The 24,796-nt window shown below is 38.0% G+C and overlaps 1 protein-coding gene across 9 annotated transcripts in view; it reads right to left on the bottom strand.

The window, feature by feature from the left end:
- The window catches only part of Tlcd4 (TLC domain containing 4), an 86,473-nt gene that overhangs the window by 28,179 nt on the left and 33,498 nt on the right, over positions 1-24,796 (bottom strand). For 3 of the 9 annotated variants that reach the window (XM_071618078.1, XM_071618080.1, XM_071618079.1), the window contains exons 2-3: positions 5,033-5,198; positions 1,140-1,229 (exon numbers count right to left, since the gene is read on the bottom strand). In XM_071618078.1, coding sequence (XP_071474179.1) covers positions 1,140-1,229; positions 5,033-5,187 — 245 coding nt within the window. In that variant the 5' untranslated portion in view covers positions 5,188-5,198. Of the gene's footprint in view, positions 1-1,139; positions 1,230-5,032; positions 5,199-7,431; positions 7,533-8,145; positions 8,207-8,475; positions 8,622-21,863; positions 22,953-24,439; positions 24,676-24,796 lie in introns of those variants that run through there. The other 6 variants (XM_071618073.1, XM_071618074.1, XM_071618075.1 and 3 more) reach the window with 6 other exon arrangements.

Raw genomic sequence — 24,796 nt, 5'->3', positions numbered from 1 at the left:
AATTAATACAAAATAAAACTGATAGCAACTAAACTACAAATTAAAAGATTTAGCAGAAGTTATGTTTTGTTTATAAATTTTGATCTGTAAACAGACGTGGAATAAATCATGGAATATAAGAAAAAAAAGTATCAAAAATATCAATTTTTTCTTGTGAGGTTAAAATTCAATAAGGCAAATTTTAACTAATGAATCAAATCTTTGTTAGAGAATTTACTTCTCAAAAGAACTGGTTTTGCTAACAATAATGTTAGTAAAATTGAAATGAAAAAAATTTAAAAAGCTAAAAATTGTTTAGGTGGATGATACAATCCTCTGATCAAGGAAATAAATTTGTTAAATTGATTCACTTTGAAAAATACTTCCTAATGAAAATTTGTCAACTGGTATATCCTAATAGGAATAATTTCATATGGGCGGGGGGATCCTTAAACAGTGGTGGTCAAAGTATCTCATTAAATTGCCCTACATCACACAAGCCCATAACTACCACACATACCAGTGCAGTGCTTCCACAAAACATACCTCCTTTATCTCAAGCTAAGCTGAACTAAGCTTTCTTGTGTAATGCTGCAGAATACAGTGTGCAAAATCTCTGCCACTAGAATAACATTTAAATTTTTCAAAAAGAACCATTTATAAATGACCCTATTATTGCTAGTTATTATTGCTGCTCATGTGGTACTAAATTCCTCTCACATGGCCTTCTATAATTCTCATTTACCTCATTGATATTAAACAATGGGTCAAACATAAATTTGAAGACAAAATCTTAAGTAGATATTATCCTATCCTATCTGACTATAGCTGACTATCCGGTCTCAATAATGACTCGGTTTTACTCCAAAAAGTGGATACCACAACTTAATTTTACTCATTAACACAGTATAAGTATTTATGCTATTATCTTATTCTCCTGGTTTGGGACAACAACTGCAATACTAAAGCAAAATGGCCCTCAGTATCTGCATTCCAAGCTAAAATCATTTTAATGCACCTTGTTGAAGTAAGTCTGAATATAAGCATTTAAATAAAGCATAAACCATCAATATTTTCTGTTTTAAAGTAAGTGGTATTCTTATTAATAATTCATATCCAAACATAAATCAAATTCACTAGTTTGAAAAGAAACAGCTTACCAAAGTGGATCTGCTATGATAGCCTCATCAAAGAAGAAAATGTACAGGCCCAAAATCCCAACCAGCAAAGAATGGCATGTAGATACTATCCTGAAATGAAACAAAATACATATGAAGATTTTAGATTCCTTGCAATAAATTTTAACTCATCCTGGAAAGACCAACATTCTGAAAAAGTTATATCTTGATGCATTAAAATATAGAAGGTGGAGAGTATAATACAAAATTGCCATTTAGATATGAATAACAAGAAGAATGCCAAAACCACAATTTTGTACTAGAAAACTGGTGATTCATTTCTTAGTTAAAAGTTCTGAAGCAGGAGTACATGAGGATCAGTTTTATGCAGACTGAGAGCAGCTGGTAAGGCTCTTTTCTGTGTCCTCTCTGAGCTCCGTCCCAGACAGCATCACTGCAGTAGGAGTCTCCTGCTACAATCAGCTGGGAATGACTTCCAAATCCATTTGCCTTAACCAGTTCCATATTCTTAAAACAATTTTAATAGGTCATGACATGAAGATTATCTTGGAGATTTTAGTTTTAAATGTAGATTCACATGCATTATTGCACTTGATTCCTATAACAAATCTGTGAAAAACATGGGCAGCTATTATTAGTTCCTCTTTATCATTATTATGAAAGCACTTCCAAAGAAAAAAACTGAGGGCCATAAATTTATACAGAAAATCTGTTTTACATGAAACACTCAAGTGAAAGCAAAATTTTTACAAGATCCAGGTCAAGTTTTCTTTTATAGAAAGAATAGGGTTTAAATGAAAAACATATTTTATGAATATATCTGGCAAATAATTTAGTGACTCAAACAGTACTTGAGCTTTATGATATGCTACTTAAGAACCATACAGGATACTGTGTAATTATCTATACAATGACATTTTTTTACCTAACAATTTCAGATTTCTCAAATCTTTGTTTAGAAGTTTACAAGTAATGAAGTATTTCTTTTCATAAGAAAGGATGAACAGGTTTCTAGAGTATGATCCCCAAATTTTTTAAAATGAGCTATATAAATGAACAATATTGAGAGTTTGATATTAGAAAATTTCATCATAACTTGAAAAATCAATATACTCAGTCTATAGATCTTAAATAGATATACCATCTTAAACCAAATCATATTTTAAATGCATAAAGATTTTCACTAATTTAGTTATTGACCAAGAATCCTTTGAAATACCCAAAAGATCATCTTTAAGTGTGAATAATTAAGCCAATTTATCTGGTTTAAAAGCTTGGAATTTTCATGCCAAGCACACCTGTATTCCATTTGAGCACAGCAGGATGAAAATGTAAAATCCTTGCTATCAAGTTAAACACTTCATCTAAATAATCACAGACAGCTCTCTGTGCTATTAGAAAATTATATAGAAGGAAAAAACCTCTCACCAACTAGTTTTAGTGTTTAGTAACTGAGTCAAAAAGTTTCCTTTTTGAAAAAATCCTTTTTATTTGTGACACTCAGGTTTCAAATGCCCTTCTCTACTGTGATGTATATGGTGAGTGGGAAGCATTATATCCTTTAGCTGATGGGAAGGGCTCTGGTGAAGAGTATTCATCAGAGCAAAATCAAATGCTACTTGGTCTGGTCAGAAGGCTCCCACTGTACTGAACAGGAAAAGCAATCACCTTGCACTCACACACCACTTTGCATTTTAAAGTCCATACTTTCAGAAACTTCTGTTAGTAAAAATTTCATATTTTATTTTTTAAAATCAGATTCCTGGCAAAGAAAAATGTACATATTCCTTAGCATCTAAAAATAAACACCAAAATAAAATATTTTTTTTCAAAGAGTTAAAAAGAAGTATTTGGGCTTATAAGTGGCACTTCACAGAAACAATCAATGACCATTTCGGAACAGCAATTTAAAGTTACTAACTTAATCACAAGTAGTGTGAATATTGCCAGTAGAAACTATATAGCTCTAATAAGCAAAAGAGTTAAATTTGGGAGAAAGAGATTTTAAAATGAGTAATATTTGAACATAATCAGACTTCCTTATGCTATAAGTAAGCAACTGAATATAAATAACTCAAAAAATTTTAATTGTAAGATGGAAAATATACTCATAAGTAGGTTTGTTTCCAGAAAAAAAACATAATTAAAGTAAAATTTCACCTATAATTAAACTATTATCAAGTGTTCATTTCCCAGTATTTTCTTTGTCCTTTTACTATTAAATACCTTAGACCACCTATTGTTCAAAGATTCTTTCCCGATTACTAGAAAGAATGCTGTGTGCCATATTGATCTGTATGTTTTAAGACTGGAAGCTGAATTTTAACATACATATATATGTACTTTACAAAGAAAGAAAGAAAGGCCTATTTTTTCCTTATTTGCACTCTTTAGTCCCATGTAAAGCTGGAGTAGGAAACAGAGTTTTGAGAGACAGAAAGTGGAGAAAACACCTTTTAAACAGCTAAATGTATCTTGTATTATCCTAGATGCCTTTTTCAAATAGAAACTCAGTTTCCCAAATGGTGATTTTCTGCATCATAGAAGGACAGTGATGAGACTGAATAATACAAAATATTTTTCAATTTCATCATTTCATTTTCATCTTTGCTTCTATCTCTTCATACCCTCATTTCTTTGGCTTGCAGCTACCCAATAATCAAATGTCTTTACCTACCCTAACCACAGTGAAAAGAAAATGAAAATAGTTTAAAATACAATCAAAGAATGTATGTCTCCCCAGCCCTTGTCTTTCCCACCATTCCAATTATCTTTAAATGTTAAAATAATCATATCTCTAGTACACCACATGTGAATAATATTTTTGAGCTAGTGTTAACACAAACTAATCACATCTCTTTTTAAAAAAAAAAAAAATCTTAAGAAAAATTTGGGGGTTGGGGGACTAGGAGGGTAAAAAGAACAGCAGTACATATGAACCAGACATATTAGTGTACACAAGAAAACACTAGATTTTTATTCACAGTCTGAGTTATAGAAGTGGATGACTGCAAAACAAATAGGCTGGGAGACAGACAAGGGATTTCAGGTCAAATAAGACAATTCTTAGACATGGGTAGAAGTTCTTAACTTCTAAAAGGAAATTTCAGTAAAGAATAATGATAGTAATTTTAGAAAAGCTAAATCCAGTTTATAGTTGTGTTAACTTCAACTAAATATTAATAATTTTTAAAAAATCTTCCAATGGCTGAGGCAACATTTGAGCACATGAATGCTCTAAAGACAAGAGAGCAGTAGCAGTCATTTTGCATCTGAACCCTTGTGAGATTAATGGGTTGCACACAAAGAATCTGCAACCAATTTAAGAAAACTTCAGTAGATTTCTTCAGTCATAAACTAATTCTTGTTCCATTGATTTTGTTGTTGTTAAAAAACTAAAATGCAATTACACTTTAGAATTACATAATAAAATAATGAGTTCTGACAGGCTCCAAATTATAATAGAAGGTCCATTAAAAGACACAGATGGGCAGATCATACACTATGTTCTCTGGTTGTATACTTTAACTGCCCTGGGTGTGGATAAGCTGGCCAATACTGTATAAGCTACTCACAACTCCAACAAATGTTTTCTCCTTGCCAAAAAATATGTTTGTTATTACAAAGAGTTCAGAGAAGAATGCAAAATCGTGAACTTCCAGTCAGCTGGAGTCTACTTAAATCTTCCTACACTTCCCTGGAAAGTGCAATACATTATTCCTAACATTTTTCAATATAAGAATTTTTAAATTTTTCTTGTGTGAGATCAATCTACTTGTCTTTTCTTTTATTTCTAAGGTCAAACTAAAAAATAGACCCTGAATTTTTGTTAGATTCTAAATGAAAGCCTTTTAAATAATTTGCTTTAGAAAATCAATTTTCTTTTAAGTCAAGTATGTTTTCATATGCTTTACCTTGAGTTCCATTCAATCTTCTTTTCAAAGCTGAGATTATTAAAACCTGGAGAAACTTTTGCTGAAAACCAAGAACTTACAAAGTGGAAAAGAAGCTGAAAGATGAGAAAGCTGGTACAAAGTGTGCTGCTGACCAGTATGGTGTTGGTATCCATATTTCTTCAACCTGTGAAGAAAAATGATGGTTATAAATTGCTATTTCATGCAAGACTAATTTTTTTAATTTTAAAAAATGTGTACTTCTATTGTTATTAATATTTTTAAATTTAGCACAAGTGTAAGAATATAAACTATAAGAATTTTAATTTTTAATGATACCAGGGATTGAACTCAGAAAATGGATGCTAGGCAAATATAATTACATAATATGCTTAATTTCTTCTCAGTATTTTTTGTATTGCCTTTTTACTACTATATAGGAATTCTGATTATTTTGGTATAAGTAATTAAGTTATTCACCTTTATGTTTATTTTATTTCATAAAAATAAGAGTAAGGCATTCTCTTACTTACAATGCTATCTGTTCACCTGATTCAGTAGTAAACAATTATTATATAAAAATAGAGTTGAATGTCCTTATAATGTATTTCTTTTTACTTAATTTTTAGGGAAAATATGGCATTTCTGGAAACAATGGCTATATTTTAAAACATATCTGTTTTAGTTGATAATTTAAGTGTTGTAAATCACATATTTTCTTTTGGTCACAGAAAAATAATAGTTAACCAAAAATGCAGTCCAATTTTAAAAAACTGCATTTGACTCACATCTGTACATTGGCTTAACTCACATTGATGTTACCCATAATAATGTAGTCTTATGCTATGATTTATTAAATGAATTGATTAAATTAAACGAATATTAAAAATTTTTAAACCTTTTGTATGTTTCTTCACCTTTACCATCTATTTGTCATATAGCTTACATTTATATTAAAATTTTTTTAAAAAACTCTTAATTTAAAAATCTCAATATTCAAAATTATCTAAGTCTAGAATTTAACAGTAAGAGGGAATTTCAAATACTATTACAAAATATTCTTTTAAAAATATTATTAATTATACTTAGGACAAATCACCTGATTTTTCTGTGACTGAATTCTTCTCATCTTTAAGTTGGGAAAGTTAGATAATTTCTAAGAAACAATTAAGCCAAAAAGCATAGAACATTGCAATAACAAAACAAAAATTACATAATGAAAACATATTGTATAGTGAGACATTTAAAACAAAATTAAAATCTTAAGAATGATAGTCTTTAAAAAGAACCATACCACTGTTATTATTTAAATTAATATTTAACTTTTTTCCTTAGAACAAAAAGCCTCCATGGACTTTTAATTTTTTTTTTTTTTTTAATAAAAGAGCTTCAAGTTTTAAGGCAGAGCAGAAAGAAAAGGAATATGCATATGTGTATATATACAACACACACATACACACACACAAAGTATGTTTTTATCTCATTGAACTGAACCTTATTTGGCTCTTAAAAATCTGTGGAACATTCAGATCAAAGAAAGACACTAAAGCATTTGCTCATATCCAGCAAATATAGCATATCTATGGCTCCATCTTTGATAGAGCTGATCCTAAAATGAAAAGGAAATGAATCAATACACATTTCTAGCTGCCTAATGTGAAGAAATAAAGTCACCTACTGGAGCCAATTCACTAGAGAAAAACCAAGTCATTGACAGTACTAGCAATAACCCCACTTCATTCCCTTCCAACCAGGATATCACACTAAGAATCAGTCTCCCACAGGGCCCCTTCCAACAGAATTCATATGTCTGTAATGAATTCTTTCCTTTTTTTTTTTAAGTGTGTGCTTGGTAGAACTATTGATATTGCAATTCTTCTCTGTGAAACTCCATTAACTTTATTGCTCATTTACTTTTTTTTAGTTTTGTTCAACGTGTTTATTTAGCATTAAAAAATTAATTTGTGGCCTTTTTAGTCTAGGTTTAGTAGTAACCAAATAACACATAAAATTTGTACATAAATTAAGCATCATTATAATTTTCTTAGTAAGCTGTAAAGGGGAAAATTTTTTTCTAAGATTAAAGTAAAGAGGGATCTGGAGGTCAGGTGGACAGTTAATTGAAGAAAACAGAATCAGCAATCAGAAGAGAGTGAGAGTCAAACTTAAATGTAAGGATGGTTTGTCCCGAAGGCTTCTGATGTTCCCTGCTGGCTCTGGAGCTGGGAATGGGCATGGGTTGCTCATGTGATGCTCAGTGAATTTCATTAGAGTTCAAGATATACAATGAGTATTTCATGAATCTTTGTTAAAAAATGTCATAAAACATATTTATGTCATCAACATTGTCCAGTTTGTGATTTGTTCTTTTAACTAATATATTAAAAAGCATTCACACAGCCAGGCGCCAAGGTGCACACCTGTAATTCCAGCAGCTTGGGAGGCTGAGGCAAGAGGATTGTGAATTCAAACCAGCCTCAGTAAAAGTGAGGAGCTAAGCAGCTTCATGAGATTCTGTCTCCAAATAAAATACAAAATAGGGACAGGGATGTGGCTGAATGCTCCTGAGTTCTATCCCTAGTACCAAAAAAAAAAAAAAGCATTTAAATAATTCATCATTAAAAAACTTACCATTCCCCTCCCCCAAATTATAGTTTTTTATTAAATCTGTTATATTGGATGAATATTTTATATTTTTAACAGACTTATTTTCAGTTAAGTCTTTGGGATGTATGCTGAGTCTTCTTTGCAAAAAATCTTCCATTTAAAACTAAATATTAAGCTCAATATATTCAAGGTATGGCTTTTATTAAAGGCTCAACAGACAGAAGCTAATTAAATTGTTCTACTCCCAGCTCTGCTTCTTAATAAGCAGTTGCTTGCCTAATCAGTCATGCCAAATCAAGGACTAATCTAGAGATTTTTAGAAATTTCCCCAGAAAACCAAAGTTTCTGGTAGGAAGCAGTTGTCCCTATTTATTTGTTTTAAGTTTCTGAATCAGGCAAGACCATGTTTAAAATGGATAAAACCAAATGATGCTCATTACTAACATAAATAAAGGGCCTTTGAGAATTTGGTGATTATCAAGCATAGGAATACACATTAGGAGAAGCATTAGGCCTAGTTCATTTACCTCTACATGTGGCTAGCAGCTGGCAGAAAGCTGGGTAACTAGCTGTCCTGGAGAAAAGCAGCTGAAACAGATATGGGAAATATTTCTGGGTCAATGTACAAGAGTATCTAGACATGAACTCTATAATACAATTACCCATCTGCATTCAAAGGACACCAATAGAACTCTTCCAGAGACCTGCTGAATACAATGATTTTGTACTTTTCCCCAAAGACAGCATACACTTTAACTGAGGCTGATTTCTTAATAAAGAAGAACATGAAAAGGTCTGGGGTACACCTCACCACCATCACCTCTGAAAGCCCTCTTAAGCTTACACAAGACACTCACAAAGATAAGAGCCCCGAGCCAGCACAGCCAGGCCTGATTCAGTCCTCACTTTAGTCAAGGGTCCATCCAACATCTGACACTTGTCCACCATGTGCCAGGCATTGTGCTGGCGTTCTAAACACTAAATGGGAGTCATGATTATAAGCCTGGAAGGAAGCAAAAAAAAAAAATCAATCCTTACCACATAAAGTGGTAAACGTTCAGTGTGTGCTACGGCGACACTCCCTGCTCTCTAGGAAATAAATAACCAGCAGAGATGACACATAAAGAGTGAGGTGATATCCAACACTATTTAAGGTGAAATAAGACTTGGTTCTGCTGAGTGAGTTTAAAACACACTCTCCCTCCAGCAACCACAACTGTTACTCTCACTTTTCTCTGTTCGTTAATCCTTTGTAAGTACAGTGATTCCCTAGCCAATGTATCAGAGTTGCCAATGCCATTTCCACATGCACACACAACTCCACCCCTCACATTCTGATACAGCTCCCAGGAAAGACCCCTGCTACAGTGTTCAGCAATAAAACCCTTAAAGAGAGGGGAAAGGTCGGTGTGTTCATCTTTAAAGCCGGCAGGGAAGAGGAAAGCTGGGATAATGCCTCATTCAGGCTTAGCTTTCCCTTGCCTACTGAGCTCCTTTTCCTACTTCCCTGCAGTAAAAGGGAAAAGTCCAAATATATATTCACTGCTCTCAAATCTCCAGTTCTCCCTCTTTTATAAAAGATAAGGTTTCTTCCCATTTCACCAAAAAAAAAAAAAGAAGGCTATTGGGCATGAACTCCCTCAACTTGTTAATGTTTACCACTTCTGACCACCTGAATCTCTTCTCTGTACACTACAGTCTCTACCTGGCTTCCCCTGCTCTGAACACTGCTTATGTTATGTATAACGGTAGCTGCCATCCCCTACCACACCAGAGCTGGCCAGTTAGCTTGCCTCTGGATGCTGCATGTGGGCATCCTGCAGGCTCCACAGGCTCTATCTGGCCCAAGATGAACTTAACCAAAATCAGCCCTTTCTCCATGGCTCCATAGTTCAGTGAACTGCAAGACCTTCACTTTTCCCCACCTGCTGACCTAGAACAGCTCAGTCACTGCTAATGCCTTCTCAGCCCTTACCTCACAAACAAATGACAAGTTCTAGTGGACTACCTAATGAAGGATAATCTGATTCTAGCAAAGTTCTAAAGTTTCTCGTGATAGCTTTGAACACTACAAAGAAATGTGGCTGGATAACCAAGTTAGGTAAATCCAGAGTTGGCTTAAAAACTAGAAACTGTATATAGATCAATGATCTGAAACAGACTTGGAAAGTAACTCCTGGGAGTTTGTAAGTTTTTCCCAGTAACGTTTTTTTTTTTTTACAAATATTTGTTAACTATTTAATTATGGGAATAAACTTTTAAAGGCAACAAACACAGGAACTTAGCATAATAGCAACACACACACACATAGACACACACACACACACAATCTTAACTTATAAATAACACAAACCAAGGAGAGACAATAGGATAATGAAGATACCAAACACACAAAAAAACAAGACTTGTTTATATATCAGGACAAAGTATACCTTTCAATCAATGTAAGTATCAGTCCAATTTTATTTAGAATTAATCATATACTAAAATAGCTTTACAAAAGTATAAATAAGACAGTGGTTTTTAGATGAAGATTTAAGGTACTGAGTAATGTTAGGATGGGAGCATGTCTCAGAACTTTAGAGCAGTCTTCCAACAAATCAAAAATTTTTCATGAAGAAAAATGCAAAAAGGAACTTTGGTTTCCTCAAAATGCCACAAGTGGGCAAAAATGGTAGTAAGGGAAGAGTTCAGTTTAATTTAAAGATGATCCACCTAACAATTTAGTAGTATCTGAGTATCCATCGCAGAAGTGGTAAAGGACAGACAGGAGGTGGTCAGCCGACAGTGGGCATTAGTCCATCTTCCAGAGCGCTTTCAGAATGAGAATCTGGATCTAGGATTGAACTTAATTTGGAGATCTAAAAAGGCAGCTCTGTATTAAAGACTACATTAACTTCTCAAAATTTTATCACTTATATTTTTTAAAAAATCAAAATTTTCACATGTAAGGAAATGTTAAATGCATACAACATTGCCAAAAGTATGCAGGCTCAAAGTCTTGAGTTGCAGTCTCAGTTCCACCATTTGTTAGCTGCACTTAACTTGCCTTAAACGAACCTCAGTTTCCTCAAGTTGGAGATGGCAATAGCACTGACAAGGCTGTTGTGGAGAATAAACAACGTAATGTCCCTTGAGCACTAAGAATAGTATGGTTTGCACTCAGTAAATTTCTGCTTCCATCATCATCTCTATCAATATGCAGGACAAGCAGTTTCTGGGCCTGTCATGACTCCAGCCAAGGGAGACAAGATCACTTATCCCTGGGCTCCTAACTCATCCCTATTTTCACAAGAAAACACCTTAAATGTAGGCAGTTCCTGCTAAAGAAATCCATCCTCTACTACTTGGGTATCTTTGCCCTGCTCCAAAATTTCTTTCCAGCCACCTTCCCAGACTATCATCCCCTGTACCTCCCAAACCCTTTCACTGGGTTCCCTGGAACAATTACTCCATATCCAGAAAACAGTGCTATATCCTTGGCCTCTCCTCTGAGCACTCTAATGACACCTCTCTTCTCTTTGAGTGGTGGCTGCCTAGACTCCCACACTCCACAGTCAGGTAGTGGCCTGAGTACCCTCTTTGATCTTTATAGTAAGCAAAGCCCCTTCCAGCCTTACTTCCCATTCCCCACCCTCTTAAACACCCACTTCCCTTTTGGTCTTGCCATTCAGCCCTCTTCCTCTCCTCATTTGTGTCATATTCTAACCTCCCAAACGTTTCCTCTTGTGTACATATTGAACCCAGTTCACTGATGTCCTCTAGCCCCACCATCATCCTGAGTCATTTCTTGTCTGTGCAGATAGACCATTATCACCTTGACAACAAAAATCCTTTTTATCTTCACCTGGACTAGCACCTCTTCCACACATCTCAACCACCCATAACCGTCATCCCTTATCCATCACTCTTCTGTCTCCAAAATAACATTTGTTCAAGAGTTTCCTTTATTGACTTAGCTTCCTTTCCTTTGAACCTGTTCATATTTCAACATTCGCAAATTCACTGGCCCCTGAGCTTTTCCCCAATGCATTAGCCCTTTCCTTTTTTTAAAAAAACTTCTCTTTTTAATCAGTTTAGTTCTTAAAGCCCATCATTTCTGTTAATACTCTAAGACCCTACATTCCCCTTCCATTGCCAAGAGCTGGCAAAACCCAAATCCCTCAATATGCCTAACTATTTACTCAATAACAAGCCCTGAACAATCAGAGCCCTGTTGGAGAAAGTCAGATGTAGAAGGGATTGAAGTTGGTGAATATGAAATTATAGAGGGATCAAACAGCCCTCAACACTGTCCTGCACTCCAACCACATAGCTTTGGCCAACCAGTCCTCATATTTCATAGTAAAATTTCCAAATCTTCCCTATTCTTTTTGAAACTCCAAATATCCTTCCCCTTTCTTAGCCATATAACCCTAACCCTACTTCACACACACACAAAAAATACATACACACACACACACACACATCTATGAAGCCAATGTATGAAAACTTCAATATCCCACTACCAACTCTACAAACCATGTGCATCTGTATCCATCTGCCTTCCTGTCTGAGGCCAGCCTCCCCAATATCTGCATTTTAGATTCATCCTTTCCGGCTTTCTTGTGAATCTTTTGCTGTCTATTCTCCTCCTAAACTGGCTCTATTAGCTTTTAAACAGGCTCAAGTTACCAGAAGAAAAAAAAGTTAATAGATCCACAGTCTTTTTCAATCCTATCTCTTTTCCCACAGTTTTTTTTTTTTTTTTTCTCTCTCTCTCTCTCCCTCTCTTACTCTTGCTCTTGCTATCCCGTCCTTTACAAAGTTCTGGGAAGATTTGGCCATACTCTGTGATATTTCATCTCACTCTTCAACCCACTCCACTCTCATCCCCTAATAACTCTCTTTCTGCACTTTCCTACTCAGCCACAACATTAAATCTGCCATCAAGTCCTATGGATTTTGCTTCTTAAATAGTTTTCAAAAAAGATCCATTTTTCTCAAGTCACTACATCACTTTTCTGGATTACCTCCAAATTGGCCTCCTTAGTGTGAAGAAGAGTGGAGGACTTCAGGGAAATCTTTTATTTTTTTCCCCAAAAGCTGTCTCCAATCATGTCACTTCCTTCTCACTCTCAACTTAAAATCTTCATTGGTTTCCAACACTCTCATGGGGACCCCACCTTCTCCATCTGGCACTTCCCTCACTTGCTACACTACAGACAATGTAGCCTTCTTCTGTTTCTTAACAATGCTGTGTTCCCTCCTTCCACAAGGTCTTTGCCACTGTATTCCTCTACTCCTATCCCTGCCTCTCCACTCCCAAGTTAACTCCCATGCTCTTCTGCCCTCAAGTCAATCCTCACTTTCTCAGGAAGGCTTCTACAAACTCTGTCAACAGGTCAATTCCCCCATTATCTGTCTCAGAGCACTGTTCCTCTTCTTTGCAGTTGGAACTTGAACAAATGTCTCTTTCTCTTAGGGGAATTTGTGTCCCATGAGAGTGGAAAACATGGCCATGTTTCCCTCACCATTGTATCCCCATACCTAACACAGTGCCTGCCACACAGAAGGTTCTCCACAAATGTCTGTTAAATATTGACAGATATTCGTATTCTTACATGTGCTTTCTATTCTGTGAGTACCTCATCAATTACAGGTCCTTCACTTTAGCAGTATAATCAGAACTATCAACCCTACTAATAACAGCATAAAAGTTTATTGTTCAAAGATTTATATTATTCAAAGTATATTATCCAAAGATTTTCACCTCCAAAGCCATCCAAAAGAAAATACTAATGTTATAAACAACTATTGAATATAATATCTGCCCATTCCAAACTCCCTATAACACATGATACATATTCAAGTTTCATATGTGTGTATCTATAATAATCTGCCCTGTTTTTTTAAATAGTTATCAACTACAGAAATACTTATGGCATTATTTACCACTGTCAGTAGCGATAACATTCTAGCATTTAAAAGTCTCTGCCTACAAACAAGATTTTTATATGAACACATAACTGCAAAACATGAGCCATTTACCAAGCCACCTATCACAACAACTACCCTATCACAAAAGATATGCATACCCCTCACCCATTCTGGTTTTTGTTTAAATTTTCAATATAGGTAGTACATTGCAAAGCTCTCTAAATGCTAATAAGTATCAATAATTGACCAGAAGCATTAAAATTCCTTAGTAAATAATAACTATCACAATACTCACTTTCAACTTTTCATTCTTGTAAAAACTGATAAGCATCTAAGCAAGTGTATAACTTCTCTATTAACTGCAGTGACAGCTTTGTTGTTTTTTGGTTATGCATTGACAGTTATGTGGAAAAAAGGAGCACTATGTGCATAAAACATTCCCCACTTTTCTTTTCTGGAGACCAAGTTCAAGAACCATTAGCATTAGTGTGAAAATCTATAGAAAGCAAGCTACATAAAGCCGTCTACCCAACTTCTACAAATCCTATATTCATGGTACTACTTTGTAAACATTTGCTTGTGTGTGTGCATGGGCACATGTGTACACGTGCACTGGGGAACAGACCCAGGGCTTCACACACGCTACACAAGTGCTCTACTTCTGAGCTATACTCCCAGTTCCCCAGTCCCAAAGGTATTTATTTTTTAACTAAAGCAAATGGGAAGAAAATGAAGACAACCAGGTAAAGCCAAGGAGCCCAGGGAGGGGCTTAAGAGATAGGTGAACCCCTACCCCCTTGCTGTGTCACCATCTTTTGGTAAGGACTCTGGGCTCTTTAGAAAATCTGTATCAAGGAAACTACACCCACCTCCCCATAACTCTAAGTTACACTCCCTTTCTGAAATACATGATCTTCCTTAAGGTTTGACAAAGAAATGCTCAAAATTACAGAACTAATAACTCTCTATGGTTCCTTCCTTCCAAATAAACACTAAACTTTGAATAAGGATATCCTTTATATTTTTATTCTCTATTTCCTTGTCCTTCAACCTTTTGTCCTACAATAACATGTAACAGAATTCAAGTTAAAGAGAAACTGTTCAATCCTTTCTGCTACAAAGTCTGGCTATTGACACTTCCCTGAAACAACATATTTGGATTAGAGGTTGTTTTGATGATAACAAAGAATAAAATACTTAAGGTAAAATATTTATACATGTCTATCTGGTTTCGTTTTCATATAATTCTATGAAATAATTACAAGTACAGGATGTTAGAGTAGAAAGGGGCCTAAACCCTGTCTCCTAAACTGTGTTCTATGAGTCACCACACCCAGCAAGAGAGTACCCATACACAAAAGTAGGAGTGGCCACACCTTGCTCCCGTAGCTCAGAGAACATTTTTGAGTTACTTCCTATCTCTGCTACAAATCTCTTTTAAGATCTCCTTTTATCTGTAACAATCCTATTCTTTACATCTTAGATTAAATGCCTTCTAGGATTCTTCCTCCAATCCCTCTAATTCAATGTTTTTCAAATTTCCATATCTGAGACTTCTACCACACACACACTTTCTCAGTATCTAGTCTCCTTATTCCTACCAATCAAGGAGATTTTGTAGTCTTCCCTTTCACAGTTTGTTTTATAAGCGGGGATGAGAGGGTGAGGTTCCTTGATACAGATTTTTCTCAAAGAGCCCAGCATCCTTACCAAAAGATTTTGACACAGCAAGGGGATGGGGGTTAACCCATCTCCTTAGCCCCTCCCTGGGAGTCTCTGCTCCCTCAAGAAATAACTTTTCCCCCTGGTTACCCACAATACCTTATCAGTTTTCCCTTCTAGTAGAGATATTTTTTAACTGGGATTATAACAAAACTTTTGTTCTCATTTTTCTACATTAAATTTAAACTTTTTATATGTTCTAGCTTTTAACTTAAAGAAAAACAATCTAGTTTAATTAATGTATTTTGTGTCAGTTTTTTATCTTTGTCATATTTAAACTTTATTTGGTTTTGCACTTAATTTTCTGATGTGGGATTTGTTTGCAATAATGCCTACCAAGCAGTGTGGCCACAGGAAGCCAGCAAAGGGGAAACACCTCCCCAGTTTTCCCTACTGCTCCTCTGCTTCTCCACTCCCAGCTCTCAAGAATTCTGTCCTTAGAAAATTCAGGAGTTTATTTTCTAGGCCCTGAAGGCTCAGAGTATAAATGGCATGTGTGATTTATGCAATAAATGTTGCTTCCTCACATCTCACTCGACTTAAAACTTTCATAAAGAAGGCTTTGTCTTTTAAACACCCAAGAACCAATTACAATCACTGGATTTTGGATAAACCAGAGCCTCTTAGGCCAGGAGACTTCAGTAATTGGAAGGTCACTAATACAGTAGTTGGCACAAATAAAAAGGAAGGGTTTTGAAGCTGATACAATTTTGGGGACTCTTTTTTTTTTTTTTTTTACAAAAAACTAACATTTCAAACGCAACACTAGATTCAGGTCTTAGAAGGAATCTGCGCTGTAAGGGGCCTGACCCTAAAGGAGGGACCAGGTGGCGCTGAATCACCTGAGGGGTCTCTCAGGAAGAAGAGAGTCTGCAGCCAACCATTTCTTACAGGCTTCTAAAGTACTTATTTCCATATCAGTGCTCTTCCCTTCCTGGAGGGATCACAGAAGGAGCCTCTTGGCTTAGAGTACCCCTTGGCTTTCTGCCAACACTGTGAAATCAAGGAAAATCTGGACAAAGTACGATTTTTCCCAAGTATATTTTGCTTTTTTTTTTTTTTTTTTTTTTAAGGATCATTGGGACATCTACCAAAGTACCTAGGAAGTCAGAACCTATGGATACAGGAAGGTTTTTCTCTGATTACCCACTGAGAACATCCTTAGCAAAATGGCAAAGATAGGGCTTTGCCTCCTACTTTCTGTTTTCCCTCTCTTTACACATGCTTCCCTCAGGAAATATTAGTTTCCGAAGGCTTAAAGGGGTTAGAAGAACAATTTAGCAAATTTCTGCCACTTGTTGGGTTCTCAAGATGAATTCTATTCAGCTAGAGAGACCTGGAATGAATACTTATCAGTAGCTCTGGAAAGGAAGACTGTGACTCTGACCTCCTGTGACTGTTCTCTACAACAGGGATAAGAATGCCTACCCTGCAAGATGGGTGTGTGTCTTAACTGAGATAATGTCTTTGGTGCACCTACATGTCTGGCATATGTAGCCACTTATGGTAAATCATTTAATAGCCATCAATTTCTTTGCAAAGTGACACTACCACTTCACCTCTATGAATCTGGGTTGGTCTTGCCATCTGCTGACAAACACAGCAGAAAAGAGGACATGAGAACCCAGGTGGGCCTTATGAGACCTTTCATTGTCTGTCTTTTTCTGTTCTGGAATGTTTCCCTCCATAGTGATCCAAGAAAGCCAGTCTAGTCTACTGGAGGAAGAGAGGCCATGAGGAGGAGACTGAGGCTGCCAGGCTGACAGGCAACACATAACCAGCCAGGCTAGCAAGCCATTTTGGACCTGCCAGCCCAGCTGGACCTGCAGCTGAATGCGAACACTTGGTGAGCCTGTAGTCAGAAGAGTAACTGCATAGCCAACCCCCAAATGATAAGAAAGTGTTGTTTTAAGCCCCCAGGGTTTGGGGTGGTTATTTGGCAATAGATGGAAACACCACTCAATATTAAGAACAGTGCTCCATACTACCAGCTCTTTCCTAACCAAGAAATGTCACACCCATTTCTCTGGTGCACCAAATTATAGAAGAATATGACATTTCACATCTGAAGCAATACAATTAATTTCCCTCTTCTATTTTTCCCTTTGCCTAAGGACCCTGCAGCTTGTCTACACCTTTGATCTGACTGGGTGTCCAAGGACTTCATAAATTCTCTAGGTGGTTTTCTATTGTTTGAGTGAAGGGCCACTTAAAACTTTACCCAAAGCACTTTGAGAATGTATTCTCTTCTAACTGCTTCCTATAAGACTGTCATCACCCAATCCTGGTTCCAACTATACTATTGCCCAATAAGTATGATATTTACCAACTCAATTCAGTATCTGGTGGATACTGTCGGGCAGTCAAAATATCTAATCAGAGTGACATTGTTTCTTTGAAACACTTCAAGGCTAGTGAGATGAGTAATGCAAATCAGATGTGGTTTTATCCCCTCACAGATTTCAGGCAGCCTTAAGTTTAACACCTACTACAACCCTCACGTTTAAATTCAAGCATAGTCAAAAAACATAAAAAGACTAAGGTTTACCCACAGACTTAGTAATGAAGACCTGTTCTGGAACAATGCTCCTGAGACAAGGAGTTGGTGAATGTAACATGGAAGCCCAGAGCCAGGTGCCTAAGAGAAGTGAACTTTTCCCAGCTTCACAAATGGGTGACACTCTCAGACTCCACAACCTATCAACAATTTCAACCTTGAAGATGCTCTCGAGACTTCTTAGAGTGGCGACTCTGATTCTTTCTAATCATTGTAATAATTCTAATATGTTAAGACCATCTAGAGCAACCTCGTTTCTGGCTTCATAAATTTTAGCCAATATCTTTGGGCAAATCAGTTGTGTATTCTGTGCTACATTGTGGAAAAACTGCCAGAGAACAGTATCACATTTCTGTTTATATGGCTCATGTGTCCCTTTAGGTCCTCTAAAACCTATTTCTGGGTTAAAGCCATGAACTTACACCTCATCCTACTGACCTTTCACTGAGCTGCACCGAGGCATGACACTCCTGGCTAGCACTGAGGAACATGATATGAAATGGCATCATAAAACCAAGTCACTAGGTTTACTGTATGATCCTGGGAATGCTGTTGAGAATGTTAGTCATTGAAAAGGCAGGTGTTTTTTGTTTGTTTTTTATTTTTATAAAAACGAAAAGGTGAAATTTTCTCAACTTTTAGAATCAGGAATACGTGGGCTTTTCCAATCTGGTTTCCTTTCTGAACATCCAAAAGCTGGTTCTGGATTACTTGTCTCTTTTCTTTGGCTGCTAGAAAGTTTATGTGCTAGAACATATAGCAAGAGGAGGAGGGGGCCTCAAACTACAAAATAGGACCTCAAGGTATACAATCAGGCCTCACTTAGCCTTTCATCTTATTTTCTTCTTTTATACTAAATTTACTCCATCTTTTCAGAGTGTGTGTTCATCTTTGTAAGCCAGTCCAAATCCCTTTCAGAACAAGCATGGGGTAAAAATAAAACTAAAGATAAAAGAGTCAAGGTGCATGTTATTACCCCTACTATTTAGTGAGCTCTTGTAAGCAAGGGCCAAACATTGTCCCACTTTGAAATTGCCATAGCACCTACTACTGTGCTATCCTGCTGAATGATATTTGGAAGTTAAGCAGATTATATAAGTTTTGATAGCACTTTGTTGCCTGAATTATAAAATAAGCACTATATCAATGAATTGATCTTCTGTCTTCAACACAATTCACACAAATGTGAAAAGAGGTATGTACAGGTGTTTACTGTAGCATTAAGAGCAGTAGCCTTAAGGCTCAACCACAGGGAAATGGTTAAACATATGGATACAGCTGTACCATCACACATACACCGACATTTAAATTAACAAGATGATATGAAGGCAGACTGCAAAGGGATCAGCTGGTTCATAAATAAATAACTCTGGGCATGATTTTGTAGAGAAAAAGGTCTACCAGCCTATAGCTCAAAATTGGTAACTGATAGTGTTTGGGAGTGAAATCAGGGTAAGTGGGAATGGGAGAGGGAGAAAGGGGAAATTCCATTTACTCTCCTGAGTACTGATTATTAATGTTTTTCATAATAAGCTAGTTTCACTTTTGTGATTAAAAAGTACTAGAGAAAACATTTATGATTTTAAGCTATAAATCATTCTCAAATCCTCCAAATGCACGTGTTAAGGATTGGTTTAGAGAGATGATGCTGAAGTTGTCAAATATGAGCCTTGGCTCTGGTGTCAGGCCTGCCCCCTTGACCTCCTACGCTTCAGCCTTTACATTGCCCTGATTCTTCCATTTCCCCATAAAACATGTAAGAAATCTGTCTGGTAGCACTAACCCGGTTCTAAAAATATGAAAAGGCAAGGAACCTTAACATGAAAAAAGCTATAGTCTTTATAAGGCCTTAAAATAGTATGTAACAAATTATAAAACATTTAAGTTAATTCCTAATTGTCTCAATATTTTTACATGTATCAGAGCAAACATGTTCATCAAGCAAGATTAGTTTTAAGAATCATGTCATATAACACTCTGTAAAGGGGGCATTTAAATTTCTTTAAGTATTTTCCTCAAATAAAATTTACTTCTTCCTCCCAATCCCACTAAATAAATACATATCAAGTAGGGAGAAATTTTCCTTATCTTTCAAATATACTTTTATGTGTTTGAACTCACAACCTTGCACTAACATGCTAGGCAAGTGCTGTACCACTGAGCTATACATCCAGCCCCAAAATGTCCTTTTTAATGAATTTTTAAGTCTATTCGGAAACAAGTAAATTAACTTGACCCAAGGTAGTATCTCCATGTCTAAAAATTTAAAGTTAAATTAAAACCAATACATAAATTGGATCCTCATTCTAAGCTTCAGAATCCAAAATCGGGCTCCATGGGAATAGTTAGGTGGACACCGTAAGTCTGGGAGGTCAGAGATAAGATTAGAGATAAGATTAGAGAAGCCAGGGTAGAAAGCATTGAATAAATGCCAAGACAGCATTTGGGAAGATGGAGAAAGAAGGGTGAAAGAAGATAAGAGAAAGCATTTAGGACAAAGGATGACAAACACTGAAAAAAAAATTATCAACTAAGGTAAGAAAAGCAGACAAGGGAGCAAGATAGGTCAAAGGGAGGATCCAACTAATGTAATGTCAATGATAAAAAGCAAGCAGTAACCAAGCAACATGCTGGATGAACTCTGATACCAGTATACTTTTTCTGCAGACCTTGTTTTACTCGCTGGTGGGAGTATTAGGTGCTGCAGTCAGATGTTAATTGTTATGAAAAGGAAATCAAAAGCCTGCAGATAGGCTCTGCCCTTGATTAATTAGCTCCCAGATGCTGGTTGAGGCAGAAGCTTGAGCTTAGTTATAGATCATGAAACAGACTTCTAAGGAAGTCTCGATAGCCTAACCCTTTAAAAAAAAAAAAAAAGAAAGGAATGAGGATCCTTTTCCAATTCTCAGTGAGGCAAGCAGCCAACTTCCTAACATGTTTGATCAGCAAGTGGGGTTTAGAAACAACACGTTCTATCCACTTTTTCTGCTCAAACTTCTCAAAGCTGGAAGGGGAGGTGTGAGCCTCCCACTCACCATGACACTTTGCATTACAAGCCCATGCTCCCTACCCAGCCTATGAAAGTGGACATGACCTAAATCCATCAGCCAATTTGTTCAGGATCCATTTGTCTTCTCACTTAGCCAGCAGAGAAAAGTCTATTGCTCTTGTGAAATCTGTTTTCAAATCTGAGTTCACTTCTTCCTCTTCCATCAAAACTGTTTTGCTTTGAAGTATACAAAACTGGTGGGAAGTCCCCATTTTTGCATCTACCCCCATCCAGCTGCCGTTCAGTTATATGCATCCTATACCTCTTAGGCATCAGGTGTGCTCTTCTGTCCCACCAACAGGGATCCAGCCTAAATGAATTCTTAATATGTAAGATATGGGACATTAATCTGGAAGGAAAGATGAAGGGAGACACTGAGCTCTCCATCAACTGTATACCTCAGAACAGAAACAGTAATAGAATAGAAATAGAAACTGGTATTGAACAAATATACTTAATTATGTTCTGGGTCTCAAAATAAAAATGTATTTTGTACTGTTGTCATCCAGAAATGTTTGAAAAACTGCTTTAGATAAGCCTTTGTCATTTTGTCAAATTTTCCCCCCGCTTGACATTGGTCCCATTGTTAAGCAGCTCTTTGCCCCCATGCAGGACATCAAGCTCTGAGAAGACTTCCAGCTATCTTCATTGGCTATTTTCAAAAACCTTGGCCTTTTACACAGATTTCACAAGCTCCTTCTCATGTATCCAACAAGACTGCCTTCTCCCTGAACAGTCTAGCATTCTGAGCAAAGAAACATCTTTTGCTATTTCTGCCTTATCCTGCTTCCTCAGGTCTGGGATCTTCTTGCAGCACATCCAACTGTCTCACCAGGAATAGCAGGCCTCAGAGCAGTAGGACTTCATTTCTTTGTGTGCTACCTTTCATCCCCACAAGAAAAAGTACCACCAAAGTCACTCTTGAAATAACCTCAGGCTTTCTTACAAAATTAGCCTCACTTTTCCTGTCATGATGCATTCTCTGGTGTAATACATACCTCCAGTGCCTGTTACCGATGCCAGGTGAACATAGTCATCCCTACTGTTCAGTTAAAGTCTGTTTCCCTTTCTGTGAACAGATGGTTACTTCCACCTCCGTATTGTTAACTTCTTCCGCTCACAGGACAAATGGAAGGAGGAAAAGCACAACAAGGTGACTATACCAGCTTAGTGGGATCCTTTCCTCTCTCAAGGACAAGGGTACAAGCTGTCTAGCACAACTCCACCCCTATGCCTGCCCTCCCTTGTCCAAGTGCCCACAGTTGCAATTAACTCATTATCTTTCTCAAGAAAAACTAGTTTTCTGTATCTTAGTATAGACTATTCAGCTTACTTTTCTCAGCCAAACTAAGTATCCCACTTCTTAACCTTCCAAGAGATACTGAAGCCTAAATGAATTCTTAATCTGTAAGATATGGGATATTAATCTGGAAGGAAGGGTAAATGGAGACTTTGAGGGTTTCTTGCAACTTAAACTGATTGGTTTCCTCTATTAAAGGGAAAGCCAGCGTTGAAAGGAGGACATAGACACCAGACCTCATTCAGAGCATGGAGGGAAGAGAGTGAACAGATCTGATAACTGTAGAATAGGTGCATTTGATACTGAGGGACAAAAAACACTCTCTAAGAGAAAGGGACAGAAGGGCCCATCGCACCCCGGGTTCACTCTAGAATTTGCCTTAAAACTGTACTATATCCTTTTCGACACCTGGCCCTCTCCCACTCCCAATCAGGAATCCAGGGCTCCTTTACACTTTAGTTATCTGGCTGTAGAGGGCCTTCCATCCCCTCTCAAGCCCATACTTCCTCTTTCCCACTCCTTTGCAGGAATGCTCCCAATCAGTCAAGGGCTGAGTTAGACTTCAGACAGCACCCTGTTCCCAAGACTCCCCTTGGTAATCAAATTCATCTCTCCAAAGGAGATTTCAGAAAAAAATGAAGGAAAAAATATGCCAACTCTTCCATTTGTACCCTGGGTTCTATTCAGAAAACCCCGACAAAGATTCAGCTTCTCTGGAGTTTACGATGAACGTTTCAGCCTCATGACCACAGCCATACCTAGACACTTCCAAGTAAGTATAGGGCTTTAGCAGCCAAAAGCTATAATTCTTTCTACCAGGGTAAAGAAGGCTTAGAATGAAAAGAAAGAGAAAAATGATGATAATGACTAAGCAGCTGGGTTCAAGGCAGTCAGCCTAGACAGAGAAAACTCATGCAATTTGACACAGTAAAGATTCAAAACTCTGGAAGGAGGCGATGTGGCAAAAGGAGTTGCAGAGATAGGAATAAGAAAAAAAAAAAGCATCCTCAAAATAAATTATCCTCTGGATCATCATATGGTGCAAGACAGGGGTGGCAAACTAAAATCCATGGTTCTTCAAGTCATTCTTTCAAAGTTTCTAACATGACAAGAGTTCACATTTCTAATTTAGTTCCATCCATTTAGGAAAAACAAGGGGAAAGATTATTTACCTCATATAAAGCATACTTAAAAGGGAACTGGAATTCTTCAATTCATTACATTGGTTTCACAAAGGTAAGGCTATATTCCACTCCATGTGCTCACATAGCAGTATCTCATCTAAAACACCTCCAAACAAGGTTCACTCTTCTCAAACCCATTTGTGACTACATAAAAGGTTTTATTAAAATGAAACTTTTTTGGGGGTCTACTTCACACTTCAATTCCCACCATCCACACAAACTCTTCCATCTTGCCCCTCAATTGCTATCTGAATATAAACACTTGTCAAAGATCACTCTTTAAATTGTACAATTTTATACTTTAAAAAGTGCACATTAACTCTCAAACAATGTATAATTCAGAAAATACAGACCAGCCACAGTGACCCTTAAATGAACCTAGACAAATAAAAGTGCTTTCACAGAGGTTTCCTACAGTTTGGGAACTGGCATTACAAACCCCATTTCAAGGTCGGGTAAACCGAGGTACTTAGTTTTAATAAACTTGGCAGGGGTTACAGTGGTAGAGCTGGAAATAGAAACCAATTTCTCCCTGACTGAGCTGGGTCCCTTTCCCACTGGACTCTTCTGCACTCGGTGGCTAAAAATGGGACCCACTTGAGAGCTGCAAGGGTAAATAAAAGCTACTTGTTTGGGAAGGGGGGGGGGGGGTTACCCACTTGATGCGCCTGCTTGTGTGCAGGTCTCCAGCAAAAAAGCTTTTCCTGGATACCCAAAGGTTGCACCCACCCGCTTTGGGCTCAGACCCTGGAGACGCCTCCAACAGGAAGGGGATCCCAGATCGCGCAGTCGGGAAACGCAAATGGAACGCGGGGCGGCGCGGGGGCCGTGGGCCCGGGACTCCATCTGCTCCCGGAGCGGCGCTGGGGCCGGCGGGCGAGGAGGATGCTGCGGCCGCCCCGCACCTGCAGCAGCCCGCCCGGGGCCCTGCCGCCTCCCGCGCGGGACGCCCCCAGCCTCCGGGCGCAGGAGCCCTCGGCCGCGCTAGGCCGGCTGTGGGAACCGCGGCGACCCTGCCGGGGCGGCGTGAGGCAGCCGCGGGGCGAGGCGAGCCCGCCCTTCTCCCCGAGCCCCTTCCAAACGGCGTCACCTGTGCCGGGTCCCGGGGCGACTTGGGCACGGGCGGCGACAGCGCCGGGCCGGGAGTGGGCGGCAGTGGTTACAGGCTCCTGGTCATTCGGCCCGGCCCGAAGGCTGGTGCCGGCCAGAGCCACCCCCGCGAGACGCTCGCGGGCGCCTGGGAAGCAGCGGGCTCCGGGCCGCTTGGAGGAGCAGTCGCCGAGGCTTCAGCTACCGCCGCGGCCGCCGCGCCCGCCCGAACTGCGGGCTCGGGTTACCGCAGAGCGGCTCCTTAAAGGGGCCGCGGCTGCTCAGGCTCCGGCTCCGGCTCCCCACGTCTCCGACCCCTGGGCCAAAGTGGGCGGGGCCGCGAAGATGTCCCAGGGGC

Source organism: Marmota flaviventris, chromosome 10 (genome assembly GCF_047511675.1).
Source record: "Marmota flaviventris isolate mMarFla1 chromosome 10, mMarFla1.hap1, whole genome shotgun sequence".
Taxonomy (NCBI): Eukaryota; Metazoa; Chordata; class Mammalia; order Rodentia; family Sciuridae; genus Marmota; species Marmota flaviventris.
This window is presented reverse-complemented; position numbering and strand designations above follow the sequence as displayed.